At 44.4% G+C, this 19593-nt stretch overlaps 1 protein-coding gene across 1 annotated transcript in view; it reads right to left on the bottom strand.

The window, feature by feature from the left end:
* Positions 1–1434: 1434 nt before the first annotated feature.
* Positions 1435–19593, bottom strand: part of LOC311110847 (ankyrin-3-like) — a 43041-nt gene continuing 24882 nt past the window's right edge. The window contains exons 23-33 of the mRNA XM_084153439.1: positions 11537–18706; positions 10629–10703; positions 10259–10390; positions 9535–9678; positions 6414–6504; positions 5956–6142; positions 5569–5643; positions 5010–5093; positions 4696–4818; positions 4269–4357; positions 1435–3415 (exon numbers count right to left, since the gene is read on the bottom strand). Coding sequence (XP_084009565.1) covers positions 4289–4357; positions 4696–4818; positions 5010–5093; positions 5569–5643; positions 5956–6142; positions 6414–6504; positions 9535–9678; positions 10259–10390; positions 10629–10703; positions 11537–18706 — 8150 coding nt within the window. The 3' untranslated portion in view covers positions 1435–3415; positions 4269–4288. The remainder of the gene's footprint in view (positions 3416–4268; positions 4358–4695; positions 4819–5009; positions 5094–5568; positions 5644–5955; positions 6143–6413; positions 6505–9534; positions 9679–10258; positions 10391–10628; positions 10704–11536; positions 18707–19593) is intronic.

The following is a 19593-nucleotide window of genomic DNA, read 5'->3' as shown; positions in this document are numbered from 1 at the left end:
TTCGTTAGCTAGCTCGTGCTAGGCTCTGACAACCTACTTGCTTGTTCTGCCCACTATGCGTAATTTGCTCCCATTGAAAACGACACAGATGAACTATCTTGGTTAGTTATAAATATCTTTGGTGTGACCTTGGTCCAGGTTTCAACCACACGCGTGTTAAAATAGCGTCACCTTGTGGAGATAGCGCTGTCCTATTTTGTGCCAATGCTCATTGATGCCATAGGATACAGAAAAGAGATAAAGAAAAGTAAAAGTTTTGTATATTGCAATTAAGTGGACAATATTACAGGGGAAAACCAAAACCGTTGATGTTTAGCTTTATCCAACAGTAGTCTAACGAAATGCATGAACAATATGTTTCTGCAGTATTAAAAATGACCCCTTATATCTCCTTACCAGTCACGTCTGGGACAACATTTTCAATCAACTCCTAGTCCTTATTCTCCACCCAAACTGGACAGTTACATCTCTGTATCTTCATTCAAAGACTCAATCATGGACACTCTTACTGACTCTTACTCTTACTGACAGTTGTGGCTGCTTCGCGTGATGTATTGTTGTCTCTACCTTCTGCCCTTTGTGCTGTTGTCTGTGCCCAATAATGTTTGTACCATGTTTTGTGCTGATGCCATGTTGTGTTGCTACCATGTTGTGTTGTCATGTGTTGCTGCCATGCTATGTGGTTGTCTTAGGTCTCTCTTTATGTAGTGTTGTGGTGTCTCTCTTGTCATGATGTGTGTTTTGTCCTATATTTTATATTTCATTTTTTATCCCAGCCCCCATCACCACAGGAGGCCTTTTGCCTTTTGGTAGGCCGTCATTATAAATAAGAATTTGTTCTTAACTGATTTGCCTAGTTAAATAAAGGTTAATAAAATAAAAATATAATAAAAACCCTTCTCCCAAAGTGTGCACTGCCACACTTTCTCGCATGGATTTAACAATGGTGGAAACTCCCTCCAGCCTGTCCCTATAGAATAGACACTTCTTGATGGCTTCTTGGGTTTTGTAGATCTGAAAATACTATAGCCTGAGAATCCACCCCACCTAGCCAAGGCTATGATAATTTATGAGAAAAACATGTTCATCTCTGGCTTAGCTACTGATTTTTGATATTTTTCTGCATTTATGCTAACTTCTTTAAAAGGATCATGAATGTGCTAAAATCAGGTTTTTACTGTGGTTGTTGTATTAAAGGGGCTTAGAAAGACACTTTATAGAAGATTTCATTTCTTGAAAATTTTATTTTGTTATTATTGATGTACTACCTCTTCTTGTGTCCGGCTGATTGTTCAGTCATATATTACATCACAGGTATCTGCCAACCTCTTTTATCCCTTAGCCTAGACATTTCCCAATCCATTGGAATTTCTTACAAACATAAGAGATTCAACATCACATAAACAAACACAAAGATAAAACAGAAACAACTGATTGCAAAATAAATGCATTTTTATTTTGTTATTTCGTTTTTTTAAATTGAAACATTGTGGTGGCGTCATTGCTGCTATAACCTCCAAAAGAAGACCTTGAATAACCAAAGTGCTAGAATAGTTACATTTCAATGGCTTCACTCTGTTAGTAAGAATTGTACATCGAAAAATTAGCTCAGGTGAAAACACATATCAAACAAAATTGATCAAATTAACCTCTACCTCCTGATTGACATGTAGGATAGGAGATATGATACAATACCCTAAATGACTTCACTTGTCAAAAAAGGAAAATCAGTCCTTTACATGGTTGTCATGTCCACAGCATAAACATCATCATCACACTAAATCTGAGCCTTTACACCAGAATAACACCACACTTTAACTACATGGGCCTCTAGTCAAACCAATACAAAGAGAAGATCTAACGCAAAGTAATCGCCAATGAGCTATCAAATGAATGCTAGTTAGACACTGCATACAGATTCTCAAGCCTAGAAAGATCACACAATTTCAGAGTTCAACACAATTAATTTGATGCTTAAATAATCGTTTTGACCATCCAGTGTTTTTGTCATACATTTTCTATTAAGAGCTACAATCAAATAATGTCTTATGTGTCTTTATGTGAGTAGATTAAATTTAAGGAAATACTTCACCAAAACCCAAAAGGAAATGACACCTTTTCTTTAAAACCACAGCAGCCTTTATAAACCAAATGACACACTGCTAAAATGATTACAAACAGTCTTACAGCGTACAGAGACCTCTACACCTTATAGCCAATACACAGAATACAGTTCTACTTTTACAGCGAGCCAGTCTACTAGAATATACATTCAGATAACTTCTTTCTCGTAGCATTTATGCTAATGCCTGCAGAAGCTGCCGTTCAGTTTTACATAGACAAACGGTAGGCTACATTAAACCCTCAAGAAGCTATAGAACTAATTTTCTTCATACTGTTCCTCGTTCCAGACACAATAAATGCTTTTATGGTATTTTTTTCATTTCAAATATAAAACTGGTGACAAATGCAAGGGCTATCTATATGTGTACACAGGTTAAGGGTTTTAATTCTCATTTTAATACAGTGTTTGCAAACTTGTAAAAATTGTACTTAAAATAATGTGAACGGCATGCATGAAAATATGAGTACTCTGCTTTTGCAGAATTAAATACATCCCCTTTTTAGGAATCACTGAAATTCGCAGAAGATTTTCTGGAAATTTCCTCTGTAAAATCTAACCAGCTTTTTTCATATACAAACATTATACCTGCTAAAATAATGAATTATACAAGAACATGTGAAGTTACACTCAAATCTTCCTTAAAAGTGGAACCATTTTGATAATAATTTTGAAAGCACTTGTAAAGTTCTCTCCTGTGCATTATCATCCTGTAACTCATAATTTTTTAATTGTACACATTGTAATTTATATACAGGAAAAAGCCTTGTGTTATTTTCAGTTTTAAAAAGGAAAACAAAACCCACAGCAATTTACAACCTGACATTTATGGGTCCAAGACAAAACTATAAGGCGAGTGTTGGAGGTGGATCAGAAGTGTTCCTCTAGTTTTTGTGTAATTTTGTTGATTTTCTTTCTCCTACTACTAGAATTGAGCTTTTGTGCCATCTTTGGTCACAGGTAAGTATATGTTCAGTTGCACCTGTAGTTTTTCTGTGATGGAGTCCTTTTTATTGTCACCACAATGCTCCTCAAAAGCTCTCACACCAATGGCACGTTACGAGTCACAAACAGGAAGCAGAATTCTCCTGGTCCATAGACCACAGGAAGTGAGAGCCATACAATTAGAATTCAGATTCCATGGTGAGAACCTTCCAGGTCCCTCAATTGACAGGGAGTGAGTTTTATATGCTCATATTGAAATCAGACGGGTCAAGTCCTGGCTGAAATTTCTTGAGTTTTTCAGTTTGCAACTTTCTGCCCTGGAAACAGATGAGAATAATTCCTGCACACCTGAAAATTAAGAAAAGATGACAACATATCAGATATTGGCAGCATTTTGGGCAGCTGTTGAGTTTGAAAGAAGGGAGCCATTATAGAGGACATAGCCCATGCATCCACTAATGCTTATGGGTCCCTTAGTTTTACTAATTCAGTTTACTGACTTTTACAAGTTCAATTTTGCAAGCCACCCACAAATCTACGGGAGCAATCACTCGACGACGCTAGAGAGCATCAAGAGGTCTCTGGGCTACGGGTTGTAATGGTCACCATGGTTGTCATGGAAACCACCAGTTGAGCCATAGTTCATTATAGAGTGCCACTACTCTTTTTATTCAGGTTTGCTTAAACTGAATAATTTATTGATGCATATAGTTCACAACACCTTACAGGGATTAACAGTAACCAATCAGATAGCCACCTCTCTTTGTAATGTAATTCCCACACAATGGTAGTCTATAAACTGGCCTGTGGGGTGATTTAATGGACAAACAGAGAGTTAGAGAGAGTGTCTGTGTGACAATATACGCTGATGTGTGTTTTAAGCATCATCCATGTACCCTTTGTGACTAGTCACCCACCCACACAGCTGACAAAGGACAAAACGCAGCCAGAATCAAAACAGACAAGAGGTCTGCTTGTGTGTACTGTTAGGAGTAGAATGAAGTACATTAATCAGAGTGGAGAACAGTGCAGAAGAAAACAGAACAAGTATAGTGAAATGGAGCAGAGCTGCACCAGGTTTAGACATGTATATGGAATGGAACATAAAATATTGAGCACACCACTGAACAGTGTGGGGTATAAAAAATTACAAGTGTATTAGAGAAGTGGGGGGAGTAAAGCACTTTACTTGGTAAAGTACCTGGTGGAGCACAGCTACCCCTACGATTGAAGCTTCTTTTCTCCCGACCTCCTCTCCTCCTTCTTCCTGCTTTTAGCTCCATCTCCTTGCTGCAACACACACACATACGAGTGAGGCAAAGCAAATCTCAGAACCCCATCCTGAGGCATCCTGACAAGCAGTAACCCAACACAGCAACCTGAAACAGCAACCCGAGTGCAGCTAGACCAGAGATAAGCAACATGTGAGATGTTGTAACAATAGCAACCTGAAAGCAGTAAACCCCACCACAGAAGCAAATGTTAGCATTATACACAGTTAGCAGGATACCATGAAGTGAAAGCACACAGAATTCTAGAGGCATGTGCCCTAGAGTCTGTTCAGGCTCAGAACCCTAGAACACCCCTGGGGCAACCCTCTATGCAGCCTATTCCGTCGTCATGCCAACCTCTAACTCCTCCTCCAGTAAGAAAGGGCAGGGCCAGGGGTCTCCTCGGTCCAAACTCCCCCTGTCCCCGCCCTGGTCGTCAGGCGTGGGCGTGGACACGCGCCGGATGACCTTTCTGATGACCTGGGAAATGGGGCGGAGATAGTGATCATGGTCAAGAAGGAGAGAGTATGACCGAGATACACGCACAAACACAAGGGGAGAGGGTTTAGGTCGTTTTGGGAGGAGAGTTTACAGGAGGTGGGTATGATAATTCATAGGTGTGTTTTTAGGAAGACGGGTGAATCAGAGTGAAGGCAGTGGCAGATAGTTACTTTTCTAGTGATGATGTTACCGTCTTCATCGGTAAACTGTTCTTCTGTCACTGATTCGCCTGGAATATTCTTTGCCTGTTCTCCCTGTAAGTGCTCATGGTTAGAACTACAATCATATTTGGTCCAAAGTCACCTCAGCCAGTGTAACAGCAAACCACTAACACACTTTGCAGCACCAGCACCATCAAACTGCAAGCAAACCTCTAGAGGAGAGAGAATATCTTTGAATTCCCCAAAAGTTGTTGAGTCAAGCAATATCAAAATGAAAGTGACGTGTCCCTTTAAATGGCATCACAGAGGCAACAGTGAGACACAACATTTTCCTTGATTAAAGTCAAGCCATGAAAGCAGGTTACCAGGCCAGGACACACTAACACGCTCGCACACACACCATTCAAACACTGTACACACACCGTACACAAACTTCAGACGTTTCCTTTTTCTCCCACTGCTTGCTGTCAGTTAAGCCACACCAGTCCACTGCACACCAGGAGGCAAAGTCAGATGAACTATCTATCGCCAACCTAAACCAAACCTTCACCCAGTCTCAGCAGGGTACCTTAAGAATGACCCGGCGCCGAAACACCCTGGTGGTGACGGTCCGTTCCTCGTCAGAACCGGACTCACTAAAACGCTGCTGAAGAATGCAGTTAAGCAACATTACAGACAGTGAGAAAGGGATGGGAACAGAAAATACGTAGGTGGGAGAGAATATTTTTTGCGTCACACAATCCCAAAGTTCTTCTATAATAATAAACAATGGCACTTCTGGGAAAAAAAGGTCCAGTTAAATTTACAGTTGATTTGAAAGTATAGACATCCACTTCATGGTTCACTGTAAAAATGAAACAACAGTGATGTACCTGATGAGCAGTATTCACTGTAGTAGACACACATTCTACCAAAACACTTACAGTATAGTATCTTACATAATCTTTGTATTTACCTGGACTTTCTTCTCAGACACAAGTGTGCCTTCTTCCTTCCCATGTCCAGTTCTTCCGTTGGCTGAGTCCTGCGGTACAGGAAGTGACCCGTCCTGAGGTGGTAGCTCCGTGTGATCGCCATTGTGCCTAGACCTCCCTGGCTCCCCTCTAGAGGAAGAGGTGATGGAGTCACTGGAGTTCTCCTGGCTGTGGGGAGAGATTAGGAAAAAGGGTACATTTGAGATTTAGATTAAAACTCAGATTAATGGTTTAGGATTACGATTCAGATTGAGATCAACATTGACTAAGATAAAGAGTTAGATTGAGAATAGGATGGGGTTGGTATCAAATTGACTGATTAAATTGTGACGAAGGCAGAAAGACTGAAGCGAAGATATTAAATCCCAGTTGTAGATTTACATGAAAGTGTATTTATCCTTAATCCATAACTGTGATGGAATAATTTAGTTTTGTGTACCTATTTTCCTGGCGGTCTAGCAGGTCTGAGCTCACACTGCGGCCAGGTGTGGGCGGCTCCACGTTGACGCTGGAAGTGTCACTGTGCCAACCTGGAAGTGAACACACGTCTTTTTCTGCCTGTTGCACCTGACTAAGAATCTCCTGAACCCTGGCCTCCGTAATTTCCTCGTTCTCCTCCTCTGAGCCTTCCTCCAAATTAATATCCTCCAACAGTGACTTTAACTTATCTTCTGTCATCTCGTCTTCGTCTCCATCCTCTTCCTCGGTGGAACCAGACACACCCTGCTCCCCCAACGCCTCAGCCCAGGCCTGAGGGGAGAGGTATGCACCCCCCTCTTCCACCACCTCAGCCCCATTCTCTACTGCCTTACCCCCCTCCACCACCACCTTAGCCCCATTCTTAGCTTCTACCACTTTATCCCCCTCTTCTGCCATCTCACCCGCCTCTACCCCTTCCTCACCACCTCCCTTTACGACCTCCTCAGCCCCCTCCTCCTCCTCCTCCTCCTCAGCCTCCTCCGCCACCTCCTCCTCAGCCACCTCCTCTGATGCCCATGTCTGTCTGCTGTCCTCCTGCTGTTGGAGGCTTATGTCCACTTCCTTTTTCTCTTCTTCTACCATCAGCACCTGGTCACCTTCAGCCATTCCTGTGTTGCTGGCAGCGGTGGGATCTAAGTGAAGGGTGGGAATGGACAGGGACAGCTCACAGGGCCTATGGGGGGTCCTAGTGGAGGTGTCAGGGTCCACACTAGGCTCCATGTGGTCAGTCCAGGGCTCAGACTGGGTGAGGATGAGGGTAGGGGGGTCTGGATGGAGCTGGACAGGGGTGGGGTCGATGGTGAGGGTAGGGGGTTGAGAGTGGAGCTCCGTGAAGGGAGGGTCAGAGTGCAGTTGGGCTGGGGACTGCAGCTCCACTAGGATGCTGTGATCATCTGTTGGGAGATGATATAAGCACATGGAAGCACTTGACACAAGACATCCCACATAAACCACACACACCACATGGACAAATGCACAGAGACGGACAATAGAGCATGCAACAAAACATCCACTAATTGTGGTGACACTCAGAGGGGACACTGTCACAAATCTCCAGCACAATATGCAGTACTTTTGATTCACTTGAGAGCTATCTTTGAGAAACTCAAGGTAAAATTGTGATAAGAAAAGTATATTTACACGGACAAAAACGATCAATACTTTTGTCCATCACAGCTTTTAACAGTTTTATGACAAGTTTTGTTTTCTTCTGTTAAAGGGATGGATTCATATGCAGCCTTTGAGATGAGATAAGAAAACAAAACAGAAATAAATAATCTATGTGAGGCGTGCTAGGAATATGATTTTGCATATGTGCGATGAGTGGGTTTTATTAGATAAGATTTGAGTGGGTCATGCTCACACAGAAAAGATAACCGAAGATAGGAGAGGGTGAGGGGGCCTAGATGAATATTTCTAGGTTAGAGGGGTAGATGCGAACCCAAGGGAGAGGAGCTGAAGGAGAAGGTACGGGAGACACACAGGGACACTGACACACAGGGACACTGACACACAGGGAACACAGGGACACTGACACAGAGGGACACTGACACACAGGACAGGGGGACAGGGAACAGATGGGAGGGGAGGAAGGGCCAGGACTAGGGCAGCGAGACCCTGAAGCTGATATTAGGGGGAGGACGGCAAAGGAGGGGGTGGGACAAAGGGGGAAATGGGGTTTCTAATGATTCAACACTGAGGAACCGGCATGGGGTCACATCGGGAGAGAGCTGGGGGGTGGGAGTAGAGGAGAAGGCTGTGGCGTCCCAGTAGGTTTAAGACTTGGTGACTGAGGAGGAGATGAGGGAATTAGCTGGGGTATAGGAGTAGAGGACAGGTGTGTGGGTTGACTGGGGTCCCTAGTGGGTTGAAGACTTGAAGACTGGGGGATGAGAAGGAGACATGGAAGAGGAGAGGTTGCTGGATCAGGTGGTGGGGACGGGGGTAAGACAGAGGACCCATAACTTGGGGATCGGCTGGGAGATAATGGACGATGTGGGGGTGTGAACTTAGTAAGGGAGTGGGGTGTGGAGGTCTGCAAGACCAAGGAGGAATCAGGGTTTAGGGAATGATTCTCAATCGAGGGAGAAACTGGGAATGCAGATATGGAGGAGCTCTCAGGAACAGCAAAGCATGCTACAGGTGAGGATACAAGACGATTAAAGCGAAACAAAGACATACAAAAAAGCTAACAGCAAACAAAAACGTGTTAGCAAGACAGGACAGAGAGGTGATTTTGAGAGATTAGGAGGCAGGGAAGGGAAGAGCAGAGATGACAGCACACAACTCTTAATAAGCGGTTAAGAGCTGTTATAAGCTGCCCTGGAGGTTGGGCTTTGGTGATGGATGAGAGCATGTGGGTAGTCTGGTTCCACAGAGGAGGAAGCTCTGTCATTCTATCCGGGGAGGGCTCAGAGGAACTGGAGGTACTGTGGACTAAACAGATCTAGAGGTATAGATGAGTACAGACTTTCTGTTCAGTCCCATGCATTAGGGAACAAAGGGTTTATACAGTAGTAAGGTAAGCAGGTAAAAGCAGTGTGTTACAGCATGCAACTGGTTAGCATCATGGATTGTTTTAGTGTTTGTCATCAATTCATCTTTCAAAACCCTTGATGCACAAACGCAATTAGATTTTTAGAGGGATTAACTCATATCAAAGTGCTAATCGGGTCATGTCAATCAAGACATCTCTAGAAAAGTTTTGGGTTTAACCTGCTACCTTCATCATCAGGGTTGGTGTCAATTTAATAGCAACCCAGTCATTCCAAAAAGTGAATTATAATAAATTCCCTGAATTGACTAGGTTAAAAGTGAACCCATGGTACTCTGCATGCTAAAATTTCCTCACACTCATTTGAGTGCATGTCAGAAAATGGGTAGACTAAAGCTGAAAATAAAGCAGGAAACTAAGGGTCAGACATCGCCCTATCTAAGATAGGGTGCTGTAGTCACTATAGGCAAATTGCATTCAATAGTATAGCCAGGCAATTTGTTCTTATTTTTGCTACAGTACTAAGGCAAAAACAAAAGAGGAGGCAGCAGAGGTAAGAGGTCAGCTAGATGGAGCTAAACTTTACCATCAGCCTGATCCAGGTAAACAGCGTTATCATCGGCAAAACTTCTCGTGCCTGAAATGTTACCATAGTCAAATATCGGCCCCTCCAGTAAAGTCACAATATCCATCCGATTGACTTTGGTCAGCACTCCAGTTAAGGCATCCGCTGTAAGAAAAACAGACAACGGAAAGTCAGTCAAACAAATACAAGACACTGTTGTACAATATAGCAAGTGGTTTGTACAATACGCACTGGTCCTTAATCCAGATGTTTTCATTGTCATAACTCTTACGAGGTAATCAATATAAATAGTTTACTATCACACTGCAGTGTGTGAAGGTGAAAAGAGGATTGCCATTGTCCTCTTCTCTTGTACAAGGAAAAGAGGCCAAATGACCTTTTCATGTCCTGAACACAATGTCCTGAGTATTTCTAAAAGACTGCCGGAGCATGACAAAGATAGGTGACTTCATATGCAGCTGAAAGACAACTGCACTAGGAATCTTAATAAACAGAGGCCATTCTGCTTCTACATAAGTCATCTCAGAATGTAATTCACTATAAAACCTTCACAGACACGTATTAAGCGGGAGAGAGAGAGAGATCAGAAGAGGGGGATGAAAGAGGTTGTGAGGCTCTGTGGTACACAATCACACAAGTGCAATAGAGTGAGACATGTGATAGAAGAACTCTTAACAGAAAGCCACGGGGTAGAAATACATTTGGGAGAAAGAGGGACACTCACTCGTTGCGTTTTTACCGTCCCGGCTGACCCATTTCTTTAGCAGCATGAAGCTCTGCGCTGTCAGGGAGTTGGGGTTCTCCACTCGGATGTGGTTGATCTCGTCGACAGAAAAGTCCATTTCCCGAGCCAGCTCTGCAAACGCATCAAAAAATACATTACATCACATCAGTTCAAGACATCCATTTCTATATCATACAGGCTTACTGGACACACACGAGTATGCAGATTTCAGTGCAGGAAGTGTCACTCTGAAGAGGGCACTGTTTCCTCACAATAATATCAGTGTTGGTTTCTTGAGAGAGGAGAAAGCAGGAGGATAGGCAGCCATGAAGCCAGATGGCACTGAGACCAGGGAGCACCATTTCCTTACCAGTCCAGCTAAGTCCCAGGTGGTCGGCCACGATGGCCATCCGCAGGTCTGTTCGCTCACAGGGACTCTGAGGACCTGAAGGGCAGAGAACATCTATTAATCAACACTGTTCAGTATCTTTTCTACTGACTGAAATAGGAGTACAGAGGACTCTTTCCTTTTCTGGCCAAGCGTGGTATTTTCCAAATTATATAAATTCAAACAGTGTTTGGAACTTCTCCTCTGGGTTTGATATAGACATGTTTAATCAACATGTTTACTGTGAATGTGAATAGTATTATTCAATGGCTTGGTTAGGCTGACAACACTTCAGATTTAGTTTCCAGAATGGCAAGAAAAGGTAGACTAGACTCTATTTGACGGACTACAGTGTGTTATTTGGACACAGGTGCTCTGTGAATGTTTGTGAATATGTATCCTCAAAGCAGGCAGTAATTCTCATTAGAACTATACAAACAAAATAAAGTAAAAACATGGGTCAAAAGAGTAATGTACTCGTAGGAGCTCTAGTGGATTCACAGTTCTTAATGGGACTACACAGTACACATGCGGACAGCCTTTGTGTTTTTGCTAAGGCTAATTAGCTCAGTGACACAACTTGAACATGAAATCGAATAAACTAGAATTGCTGTTTTCAGTAGCCACCCTGCACAGACAGACTCAGTAGCCGTCAACAGGAGACTGGCTGTGCCAGTGCACCAGTCACTACTCTGGCATGCTGCGGTATCTGACAACTAAGGGGTTGGGGGGAGAAGGAGGAGTCTGACAAGGACAAGTACAGTACACAGTACATAGATGACGATGACAGAATGACGGCTATTACTTGAAGAGAATAAACACGCCACAGGCAATCAATCACAACGACTTCATGCAACTAAGGTTTTAACAAGTGTGAAAGTTTTACAAACTAGGCTTGATCTCCGCGACGGGGGGCGCCCGATGCCCCGCAACCTGACTGCCCTCCTTCCCACCAGTCCGCCTACTCCTCCTGCTCCTTTCACTGCCGGAGGCCCTGTCGACCTTTGCCCTTACGGACAAGGCCCCGGCCTCAGCTCTCGAGCCTCTACCAGACCTCGACGAGCGGGAGGGCTGAGAGGGGGCCGACAGAGAGGTGCTCCTGGAGGTGCTGTCTTCCTCGGACTGTTCTCCCTGTGTCTTTTTCTCTTCGTCTGACAGGCGGTCGGCCATCTTTAGCGTCTCCCCGCTAATGCCCTTAAAGTACTCGATGGTGCGTTTACAAACCTCGCTGGCGTTTTCCCTACTCGTCTCACCTGCCGAGCTGTTTTTAATGGAGAACCTGGAGGGTAACTGTATGGCTACTCTCTCCCTGGTAGACTGAGCTGTTACCTGCACTGATATTGGGGAGCTGGTTGTGCTGCTCTTTTTAATATCTTTGATTGGGATTCTAGACCTGGGCTCTACTTTGGCAATGACAGGCTCTGCTCTTCTCCTGACCTCAGCCTTGACAACCTGTTTGGGTTTTTGCTTCCCTATTGCTGTGCCTTGTGTATGAAAAGACCACCCTGGCGCTTTGACAGGCAGCCTAGACTTTTGCTGCTTTGTCTCAGCTTCCTTGATGGCTTCACTTTGTCTTTGTTCAGCCTGAACACTGCTTTCTTCTACTCTCTCTACAGAGTCACTACAGAACAAAGCTTCAATCCTACTGGCTTTCTGAAGTGTGGGTTCAGAAGACGACTGCAAATTAAACACTACGCTGCCACACTGTATATAGTTAGCCTGTACGCTCGAGGACTCAAGGTTATTGTTGTTATTGCAGTTCTCTGCTGGGTAATCTCTTCTTTCTGACAGCTTTGGGTCTGTGTATCTGCTAGATTGACTCTCCTCTGACTGGTTTTCCAAGGTAATGTACTCTGCCATCTGACTTTCTGACATCTCTGCCTTACATTCTGTGAGATCCCCTGAGTCTTTTTTCACTGTAATGGAGACGGCTATTCCCATCTTAATGGGGGTGCGTAATTTGGGGTCAACTTTAGAGGCCGTAATCGTGCATGAGGATGTGTTCTCGGCTACAGTGACACCAGAAGGAGCATCGCTACAGCCAGTGCCAGTCTGTGCAGGGCTGCACTTTGCTGATGTGCTGCTGTCTGTGGCAGTCTCTACCTTCACCCCTTCACCCCTCTCCCCTGTGTTTGACTGAGAGGTAACTACCCCTGGACTCTTGCCCCCTCTCCCCTTGTCCCCTGATTTCCCATCAGAGGAATGCTCACCAATCTGGAAAAATTGAAGCCTCTCTTCAACAAAGTCCCGCTTGCTCATGTCAATTGCACCACTGCGCGTCATCTCAAACATCTTCCCCTCGTGGAAGGGGAAAGGGTTAGGCTCGCTAGTCGGTGTGCTCTCATCAGTCGGGGTTCTAGCAGGGGTAGTGTCTGGAGTGGTGCCTTGCGACTTGTCATCCACAGACAAACCGAAAGGCTTGGGATCTTCTTCTTTCGCTTTGGCATCAAAAACTCCTTCTCCGCCTTTGCTTGACCAGGGGTCAAAGTCTAAGCCTTTCGTGGCGACAGTTTTGAAGGTAGAGTTTAACTCCTCTTCGAGTTGATAGCCAAATAAGTTATCTGCAAAGCCTTGTCTATCGCCCTGTCTATCTGGATGTCTTCCCTCAAGAGTGTAGTCTTTTTCATCTCCTGTGTTTTGGTCAGAGTTTGCTTTCCCATTATCCCCTCCATCCTCACTTGGTGTTTTCTCCTCCTCTATGACTTCAAGCTTTGATTGACTGAAGGAACGATCACATGTCTTGCCGTCATTGGACAGGCTGGATGTCTTAGGGTCTTGTTCACTCAACCCATCATCCTCATCTTGAAGGTCATAGCCATCGAGAGAGTCTACTTCAGTAGCATCTGTGTCATGAGAGAACTCAGTTGTGGCTATGGAGCAGTCTGTGATTGACTGGTCATTGCCATTTTGCTCCAAGTCTTCCTCCTCTGCTTTTACAACGCCATTAGTGCCTGACTCCTTGTTGTTTCCGTTCCTCTCCGGCTTTTTGGGTTTAAGACGCTTCTCTCCTTCCTCCTTCTCCTTCATCTTGAAGGTGTACTTTTTGTTGGGGATGGGATGGAAGATAGACTCATCATCACTAGAGTCGCTGTCGTCTGCTCCAGGGGGAACTGGAGAGGGAGGCTGAACCCTGATGATGGGCTCTGCAAGGAGGTGCTGATCATGCTCCTCTTGGAGGTTCACCTCCATCATCTCTGTCTCAGCCTCTGAGGAGGCACAAGACCCCCTCTTCTCAGGGTCAGAATGCTCTGCCTCTAAAGGCGGAGGTGGGGGAAACTCAATGTAAGCGACTCGTTTCTCTTTGGGTCGTTTCACTGTTTCCTGGTTTCTGATGGAGGGTTCTGATGAGGCAGGCTTGGTTTTCTCCGGCAGAGACTCCCTGTAGATGCAGGTCTTTCCTTCGTCTTCCTCAGACTCCTCTGCTATTGGACTGGGCATGCCGGGCATATATCCAATCACGGAATCTGTCTTTCTGGAGGCAAGGCTCACCTCCTCAGAGCTTGGTGTCTCAGGAGTAACAGGACTCTTGCCAGAGCTGTCCATGAAAGTAACTTGCTCTAGAGTGTCATCCTCTGGGCTGCCTTGAGGAGATGGGGGTTGTTTTTGTTTGACGGTATAAAATGCTCCCCGTGTCTCGTGCACTGTTCGGCTCTCGTGACTCACTATCTTTTGGTATGTTCCCAGCAGACCAGTTGTTTCTTTTTCATATTGCTTGCCCACTTGGATGCTAACATAAACTGGCAACGGTTTGATGTCTTTGAAACCCTCAGTGACAACTACAGGGGTTACGTTTTCCAAGTACTCTACTTGGTCGCTATCTATACCATTACATACTACAGTTGACTGACTACTATCATAAGAATCTGAGGATTTTTCTACTGATGAGTCGTTTGTAGATTTGTTGGCTTCAGAGCCGCTGTGTAACCGATTTCTAGCTAAAGTAGGTATTTGTGATCCTGCCCTTTCACACAGTTTAACAGATGTATCTAATTTTAATGATGTGGATTGCTGATTCTCTGAGAAACTACACGGCATTCTAACAGGAATTTGCGATTCCGAGTTTTTTTTTAGACTACCAGTACGTACATCACTACTATTTGGGTTTTCTCGGACCACAAGCTCTGTGTAAATTGTTTTTTGGGTTGTCTCTTCTTTACTGGTTATCCCATCTCTAAAGCCCTGAAGTTTTCTTTGTGAATTGCTGTCATTGGCATGCGCATCTTGAACTAACGTGTGAGCTAGTTTTGACACTTGGGGTTTATAGTTTCCATTTCCATGACATTCCCAAGTTTTGAAGGACTTTTTTTCTTCCTGTTCATTTCCGTTTGTGTCGTGTTTAGGAGATGAGCATATATACCTATTAGCACTGGGGCTTGGTCCACTAGATCCTCTAACCTCGCTTTCTAGAACTTTCCTGGTACTTCCTGGACTGTCTGGTGATTTGGGGATATTTGAGCCAGCAAAGACTTGATACACAGGCAGCGTACTTTCCTGGAGTTTTCTTACTGGGGGATTTGATGTTTGTCCCCATTGTGGACCCTTATCTTGCTTCTGAGCCTCTTGTTCAAATTTTAGCCTAACAGCGCTGACTTTGGAGGATGACATTTGAAATGGTTTAGAGGCGTCACCTGCATTGCCCTGTGAAGTACCATCCCCTGGTTTTCTATTGTCATCATTATATTGTAGCAGCACTCTCCTCTCTGGGCTGCTCGGTAAACTAGCACATTTTCTATCATTGGAGCCAAACCTGTCTCTGAAACGGTCCCTACATTCTTCACCACTGCCCCCATTCCTATAGGTTGATCTTTCAGGACTGCTGTGCGTAGAGCTAGGCCCAGATCGTGTTTCCCTAAAGTCTGACCTGCGGGACTTCTTCTCAGGGGATGAGAGCTCATCGTTCAGTTTCTCTGTCTTATCACGAAAAAACTGAGAGACTTCGCTAAGCTTTTCCTCTGCTTCCTTAACAGTTCTGTCTACTCTGTCTTCATAGATGAGCTTTTCTCTATTCTGGCTCTGTCTGTCATCAGTGACACGCATCCAAACAGAGTGCTTTGGGCTACCAGGTTCTGAGGAATACTGCAATAGTGTTAGTTTGTCAAAGTTATCGTCTACATTGGCAATTTGACCTGATTTGTCGGTGTTTGATGACCTCAAAATATATTCTTGCCTTGATCCATTAGACCGTCCCTGACTATAACTACTCCTATCTGGGGAGTGAAAACGAGACCTGTCCCTCAAATACTCCTCGGTGTCAGAGTGAGAAGAGTCTGGTTTCTCAGAGAGAAGCATTTTGTCTGCAAAGTTGTAGGACTCCCCTCTGAGTTCTGATGATTCATCATCATTATATTCCACTGAGTGCTGGCTGAGAAGCTTCAGGGCTTTGTACGAGTCATCTGCCATGAGCTGTGCAGAGCTTGGACGACTGTCGTCTTCCTGTGACATGGGTGTGTTTACTCTGGAAGACTCTAGGTAACAGGGGAGCGATTCTTCAGTCTCCTCCTCTCCCTGTCGTGACAGTCCACTGTTCCCTTGGTAGAAATACATCTCCTTCTCTGGGTCATTTTTTGTTTCCCGGATGATGACCTCAGTTGGTTCAGTTTTGTTACCCTTTTCAATGTGAACCTCGATTATTCTTTCAACTTTGGGCTTTGAGTTTATATCCCTCTGCGATGTGTCATCATTGCCGGCCCTGTGCTCAAACAGTCCAGCAAGTTCTCTGGAGGGATCCCTGCCTAACTGGAAAGCTTTCATTATATCATGCACTGACATTGATTCTTCCATCCTCTCTGATGTATTCTCTTTACTCTGGGGTTTGTGGTACACCATTCGGGTGGTAGTCGTGATGTGGGTCTCTTCCTTCACCCGCATGCTCTTGCCCATTGAGTCATCGTCCGGGCTGATTTTCATCTGAAATGATTTAGTTTGGTCCACATTGGATGCATTCAGCCCTTTGGGTTCAACATCAATGTATCGAACTGCCCTTGTATCCTCTATCATTGGTTGCTTGTTATCTTCAGGAGACTCATAGCTCCTAATAACATGAACAACCTCAGTCCTTGTCTCAGTGATTACTGGTGGAATATCCTGGAAAAGTGCCTTGGGTCCCATGCCTTCCGCACTCTGTGGTGCAGAGGGCGTCCTTTCACTCCTTGTCTCAAAGCCACTGTCTGAGAGGGGACTCTTGTCCTGGTCATGTGAGATGTCATCAGGAGATTCTAACATGGCGTCAGGCCCAAATAGCACATCTGCTAGTTTACAGAGCTCCTTTTCTGAGGCAGAGGACCGCATGTTTGCGGGTGGCATTTTCAGCTTGTGCTCAGGTTTAAGCATTCGTTTTTGTTTCTCCTCTCCTTCCCTTCTAACCTCATCAGATCTATGCTTTGCATCTGCAGTTTTTGAGATAGAGCCACTGCCCATGTCATTTGTCAAGTAGTCTACTACCTTCAATAGATTGAAATCTCTGTCTGGTATAGTCTTAGTTTTGATTTGAGGAACCACTGTCTCATATCTTGGTGGATAACTCCAGTTGCTTGGCTGGGGATCCACTGGTGCTTGTTTAGAGCACTGCACCTCATCTGTTGTATTCATTTTAATAGCTGTCTTGCTATCCTTGACCGTATCCTTGGTCAGTATCTCACTAACTTTGACCAGGTCCTGTTTCACTTTCTCTACAATTCTGCAAGGCTCCTCGTCCTCTATTTTAGCCTCTTTGGGAGAGTCAGACTGGAAACCTTTGGAGGCTGAACTTGGTTCTGTTTGCAAGATGTTAGACATCCGTATCAAGTCCTCTTTCATTTCTGCCACGTCCTTCAGTATCTCTTGGCTGGAGGACAGCGGGGATGAGGTGGTGGATTTTAGGGCAGCCGGGGGCATGAATAAGGGGGATTTGACAGGTGACAGAGTTCTGGCAAAGGAAGACTGGGCTTGAGAGTTTGTCTCAGCAGGCATAGTTTTTCGAGAGGAGAAGAGGGCAGCAGCTGGCGTTGACACCTCAGGGAGCTTTTTAAATTGGGGCTCTGGCAACACATTTATAACCGAATACACTGGGACAGTCATGGTGCCAGATGTGACAGTGGTGGTAGAGTTCGGTGGGGACCTTAGAGAGGCATATAGGGAACTAGAGGCTGAGGATCTTATGGATTGGTAAGAAGATGACGCTGAGGAGGACACGGACTTCAGAGTTCCATATCCAGAGGCAGAGCAGGAATTGAAAGTCTTTTCAACCTCGTCAAAGGCTGCATTTACGCTTGTCGTTGCTGCATTGGTGGTTGCTTGTATCCTCTCCTGTAAGCTGCTGGAGAGTAGGGACGTGGGAGAGGAGGAGCGGTACTTTGTAGGGGATACTGTTCCATTGATCAGAGCTGCAGCACTAGGAGGAGTGTTGGATTTAATTGGTGAGGAAAGGGAGGAAAATAGACTTAAGGGGTCTGCACTGGACCGGACAGAGTTGAGGCCAGGAACAGTTTTTATTGGAGAGGACGATGCTGTGGCGCCAGTGCCCACCATGACACCCTTGAATGGCAGAGTTGAACTGTACATTTTCAGTGAGGATTTGGGGGAAGCAGGTGGGCTCATGGCGATTGATGACCTCTCTAGCAGACACCCTCCACCACTGGTGATAGGAGAGGTTCTAGAAGACAATGCTGCCAGTTCCTTGATGGAAATGGGGTCTGGGACGCTTCTGACTGGCGATGACAGGAGACTGGCGGTGACATGAACTGGGTACTGGGTCTGCTGAACTACAGTCTTAATTGGGGATGAAATAGTCCTGTACGACCTGATGGGGGAAGCTACGTCGCTGACTGACTTGATGGAATGGGCCGACGAGCCACCTATGTTGGACTTGATGGGGGACGCTGAGGTGATGGACCACACAGACTTCAGTGGAGAGGCATTGGGCGTGTTGGACGATGAACTGGAGTGGGAACCGAACCCAGACTTGGCTTGCTCAGGGACGGAGATAGGAACAGCCGACCACGCCTGATAAGATCTCGTTGAAAAGACAGGTTTGTAAGCGTAGCCAGTAGGCTGTGTTCTCTGCGAGCTCCGATCAGTTGTTTCTTGAATAACCAAACCAAAGATTGAACATAAATTCAACAAAAAATAATTTAAATAATAAAACAGAAAAACCAGAAAGAGAAAGTTGGAGTCAGTAGGCCAATATTAATCAAAGCAGTAAGAATAATACAATGGTGCATTTATGCAACGTCAATTACTATCTAAACAAAGATGGGATGAAAAGTGATTGTTCGAGGTCAATGAACTGTCATAAATAGAAAAGATACAAGATAACACATGATGAAGCATATGAGGCAACAAAATGCTTGCGATTTCGAACAGTGGAGAAGAAAATATTAGAAACGTACCAAGACAACAACACAACCATTCTATTTGACCTTCAATGTGCTTTGTCTGTTTGCCTTTTTGCTACAGTGCCTTTTATATGCTCGATGCACTTCATGATCATATTCAATGCCAGAAATGACCCCACAATCCTTTTAGTAGATTATTGGTGCAATAATTGTCTCAAGGTTTCACTTATTGATTGGTTCACACAAAATGAAAGGCCTTGAACAATCACAAAGCCCATAAGAGTGAGGTGTTCTTCAAAATAATGAAAAAGATACAAGATAATAATTTAATTTGACACAAGGTTCAAAATCAATTAAAAAATAATACATTAGCATTTGGATGTTGCAATGCCAGTTGTTTTCCCTCAAATGTGATGAGACAACAAAAAACAGGAAAATATTTTTCACAAAATGGAGAGGGTCTGCAAAGTATAAGACACAGTAAACCATGCAAGTGTTGTCGTGGATGGATATGAATCATGATGTGTATGATGACAGTATGCAAAGTGCTCATAATTCTACACTATGGATGTATGGATATATCATAAAGGCAATATCTTACACTGCATATGAAGTTGTACAACGTTATTGATATT

The sequence above is a fragment of the Coregonus lavaretus genome (assembly GCF_964263955.1).
Source record: "Coregonus lavaretus genome assembly, chromosome: 36".
NCBI lineage: Eukaryota > Metazoa > Chordata > Actinopteri > Salmoniformes > Salmonidae > Coregonus > Coregonus lavaretus.
This window is presented reverse-complemented; position numbering and strand designations above follow the sequence as displayed.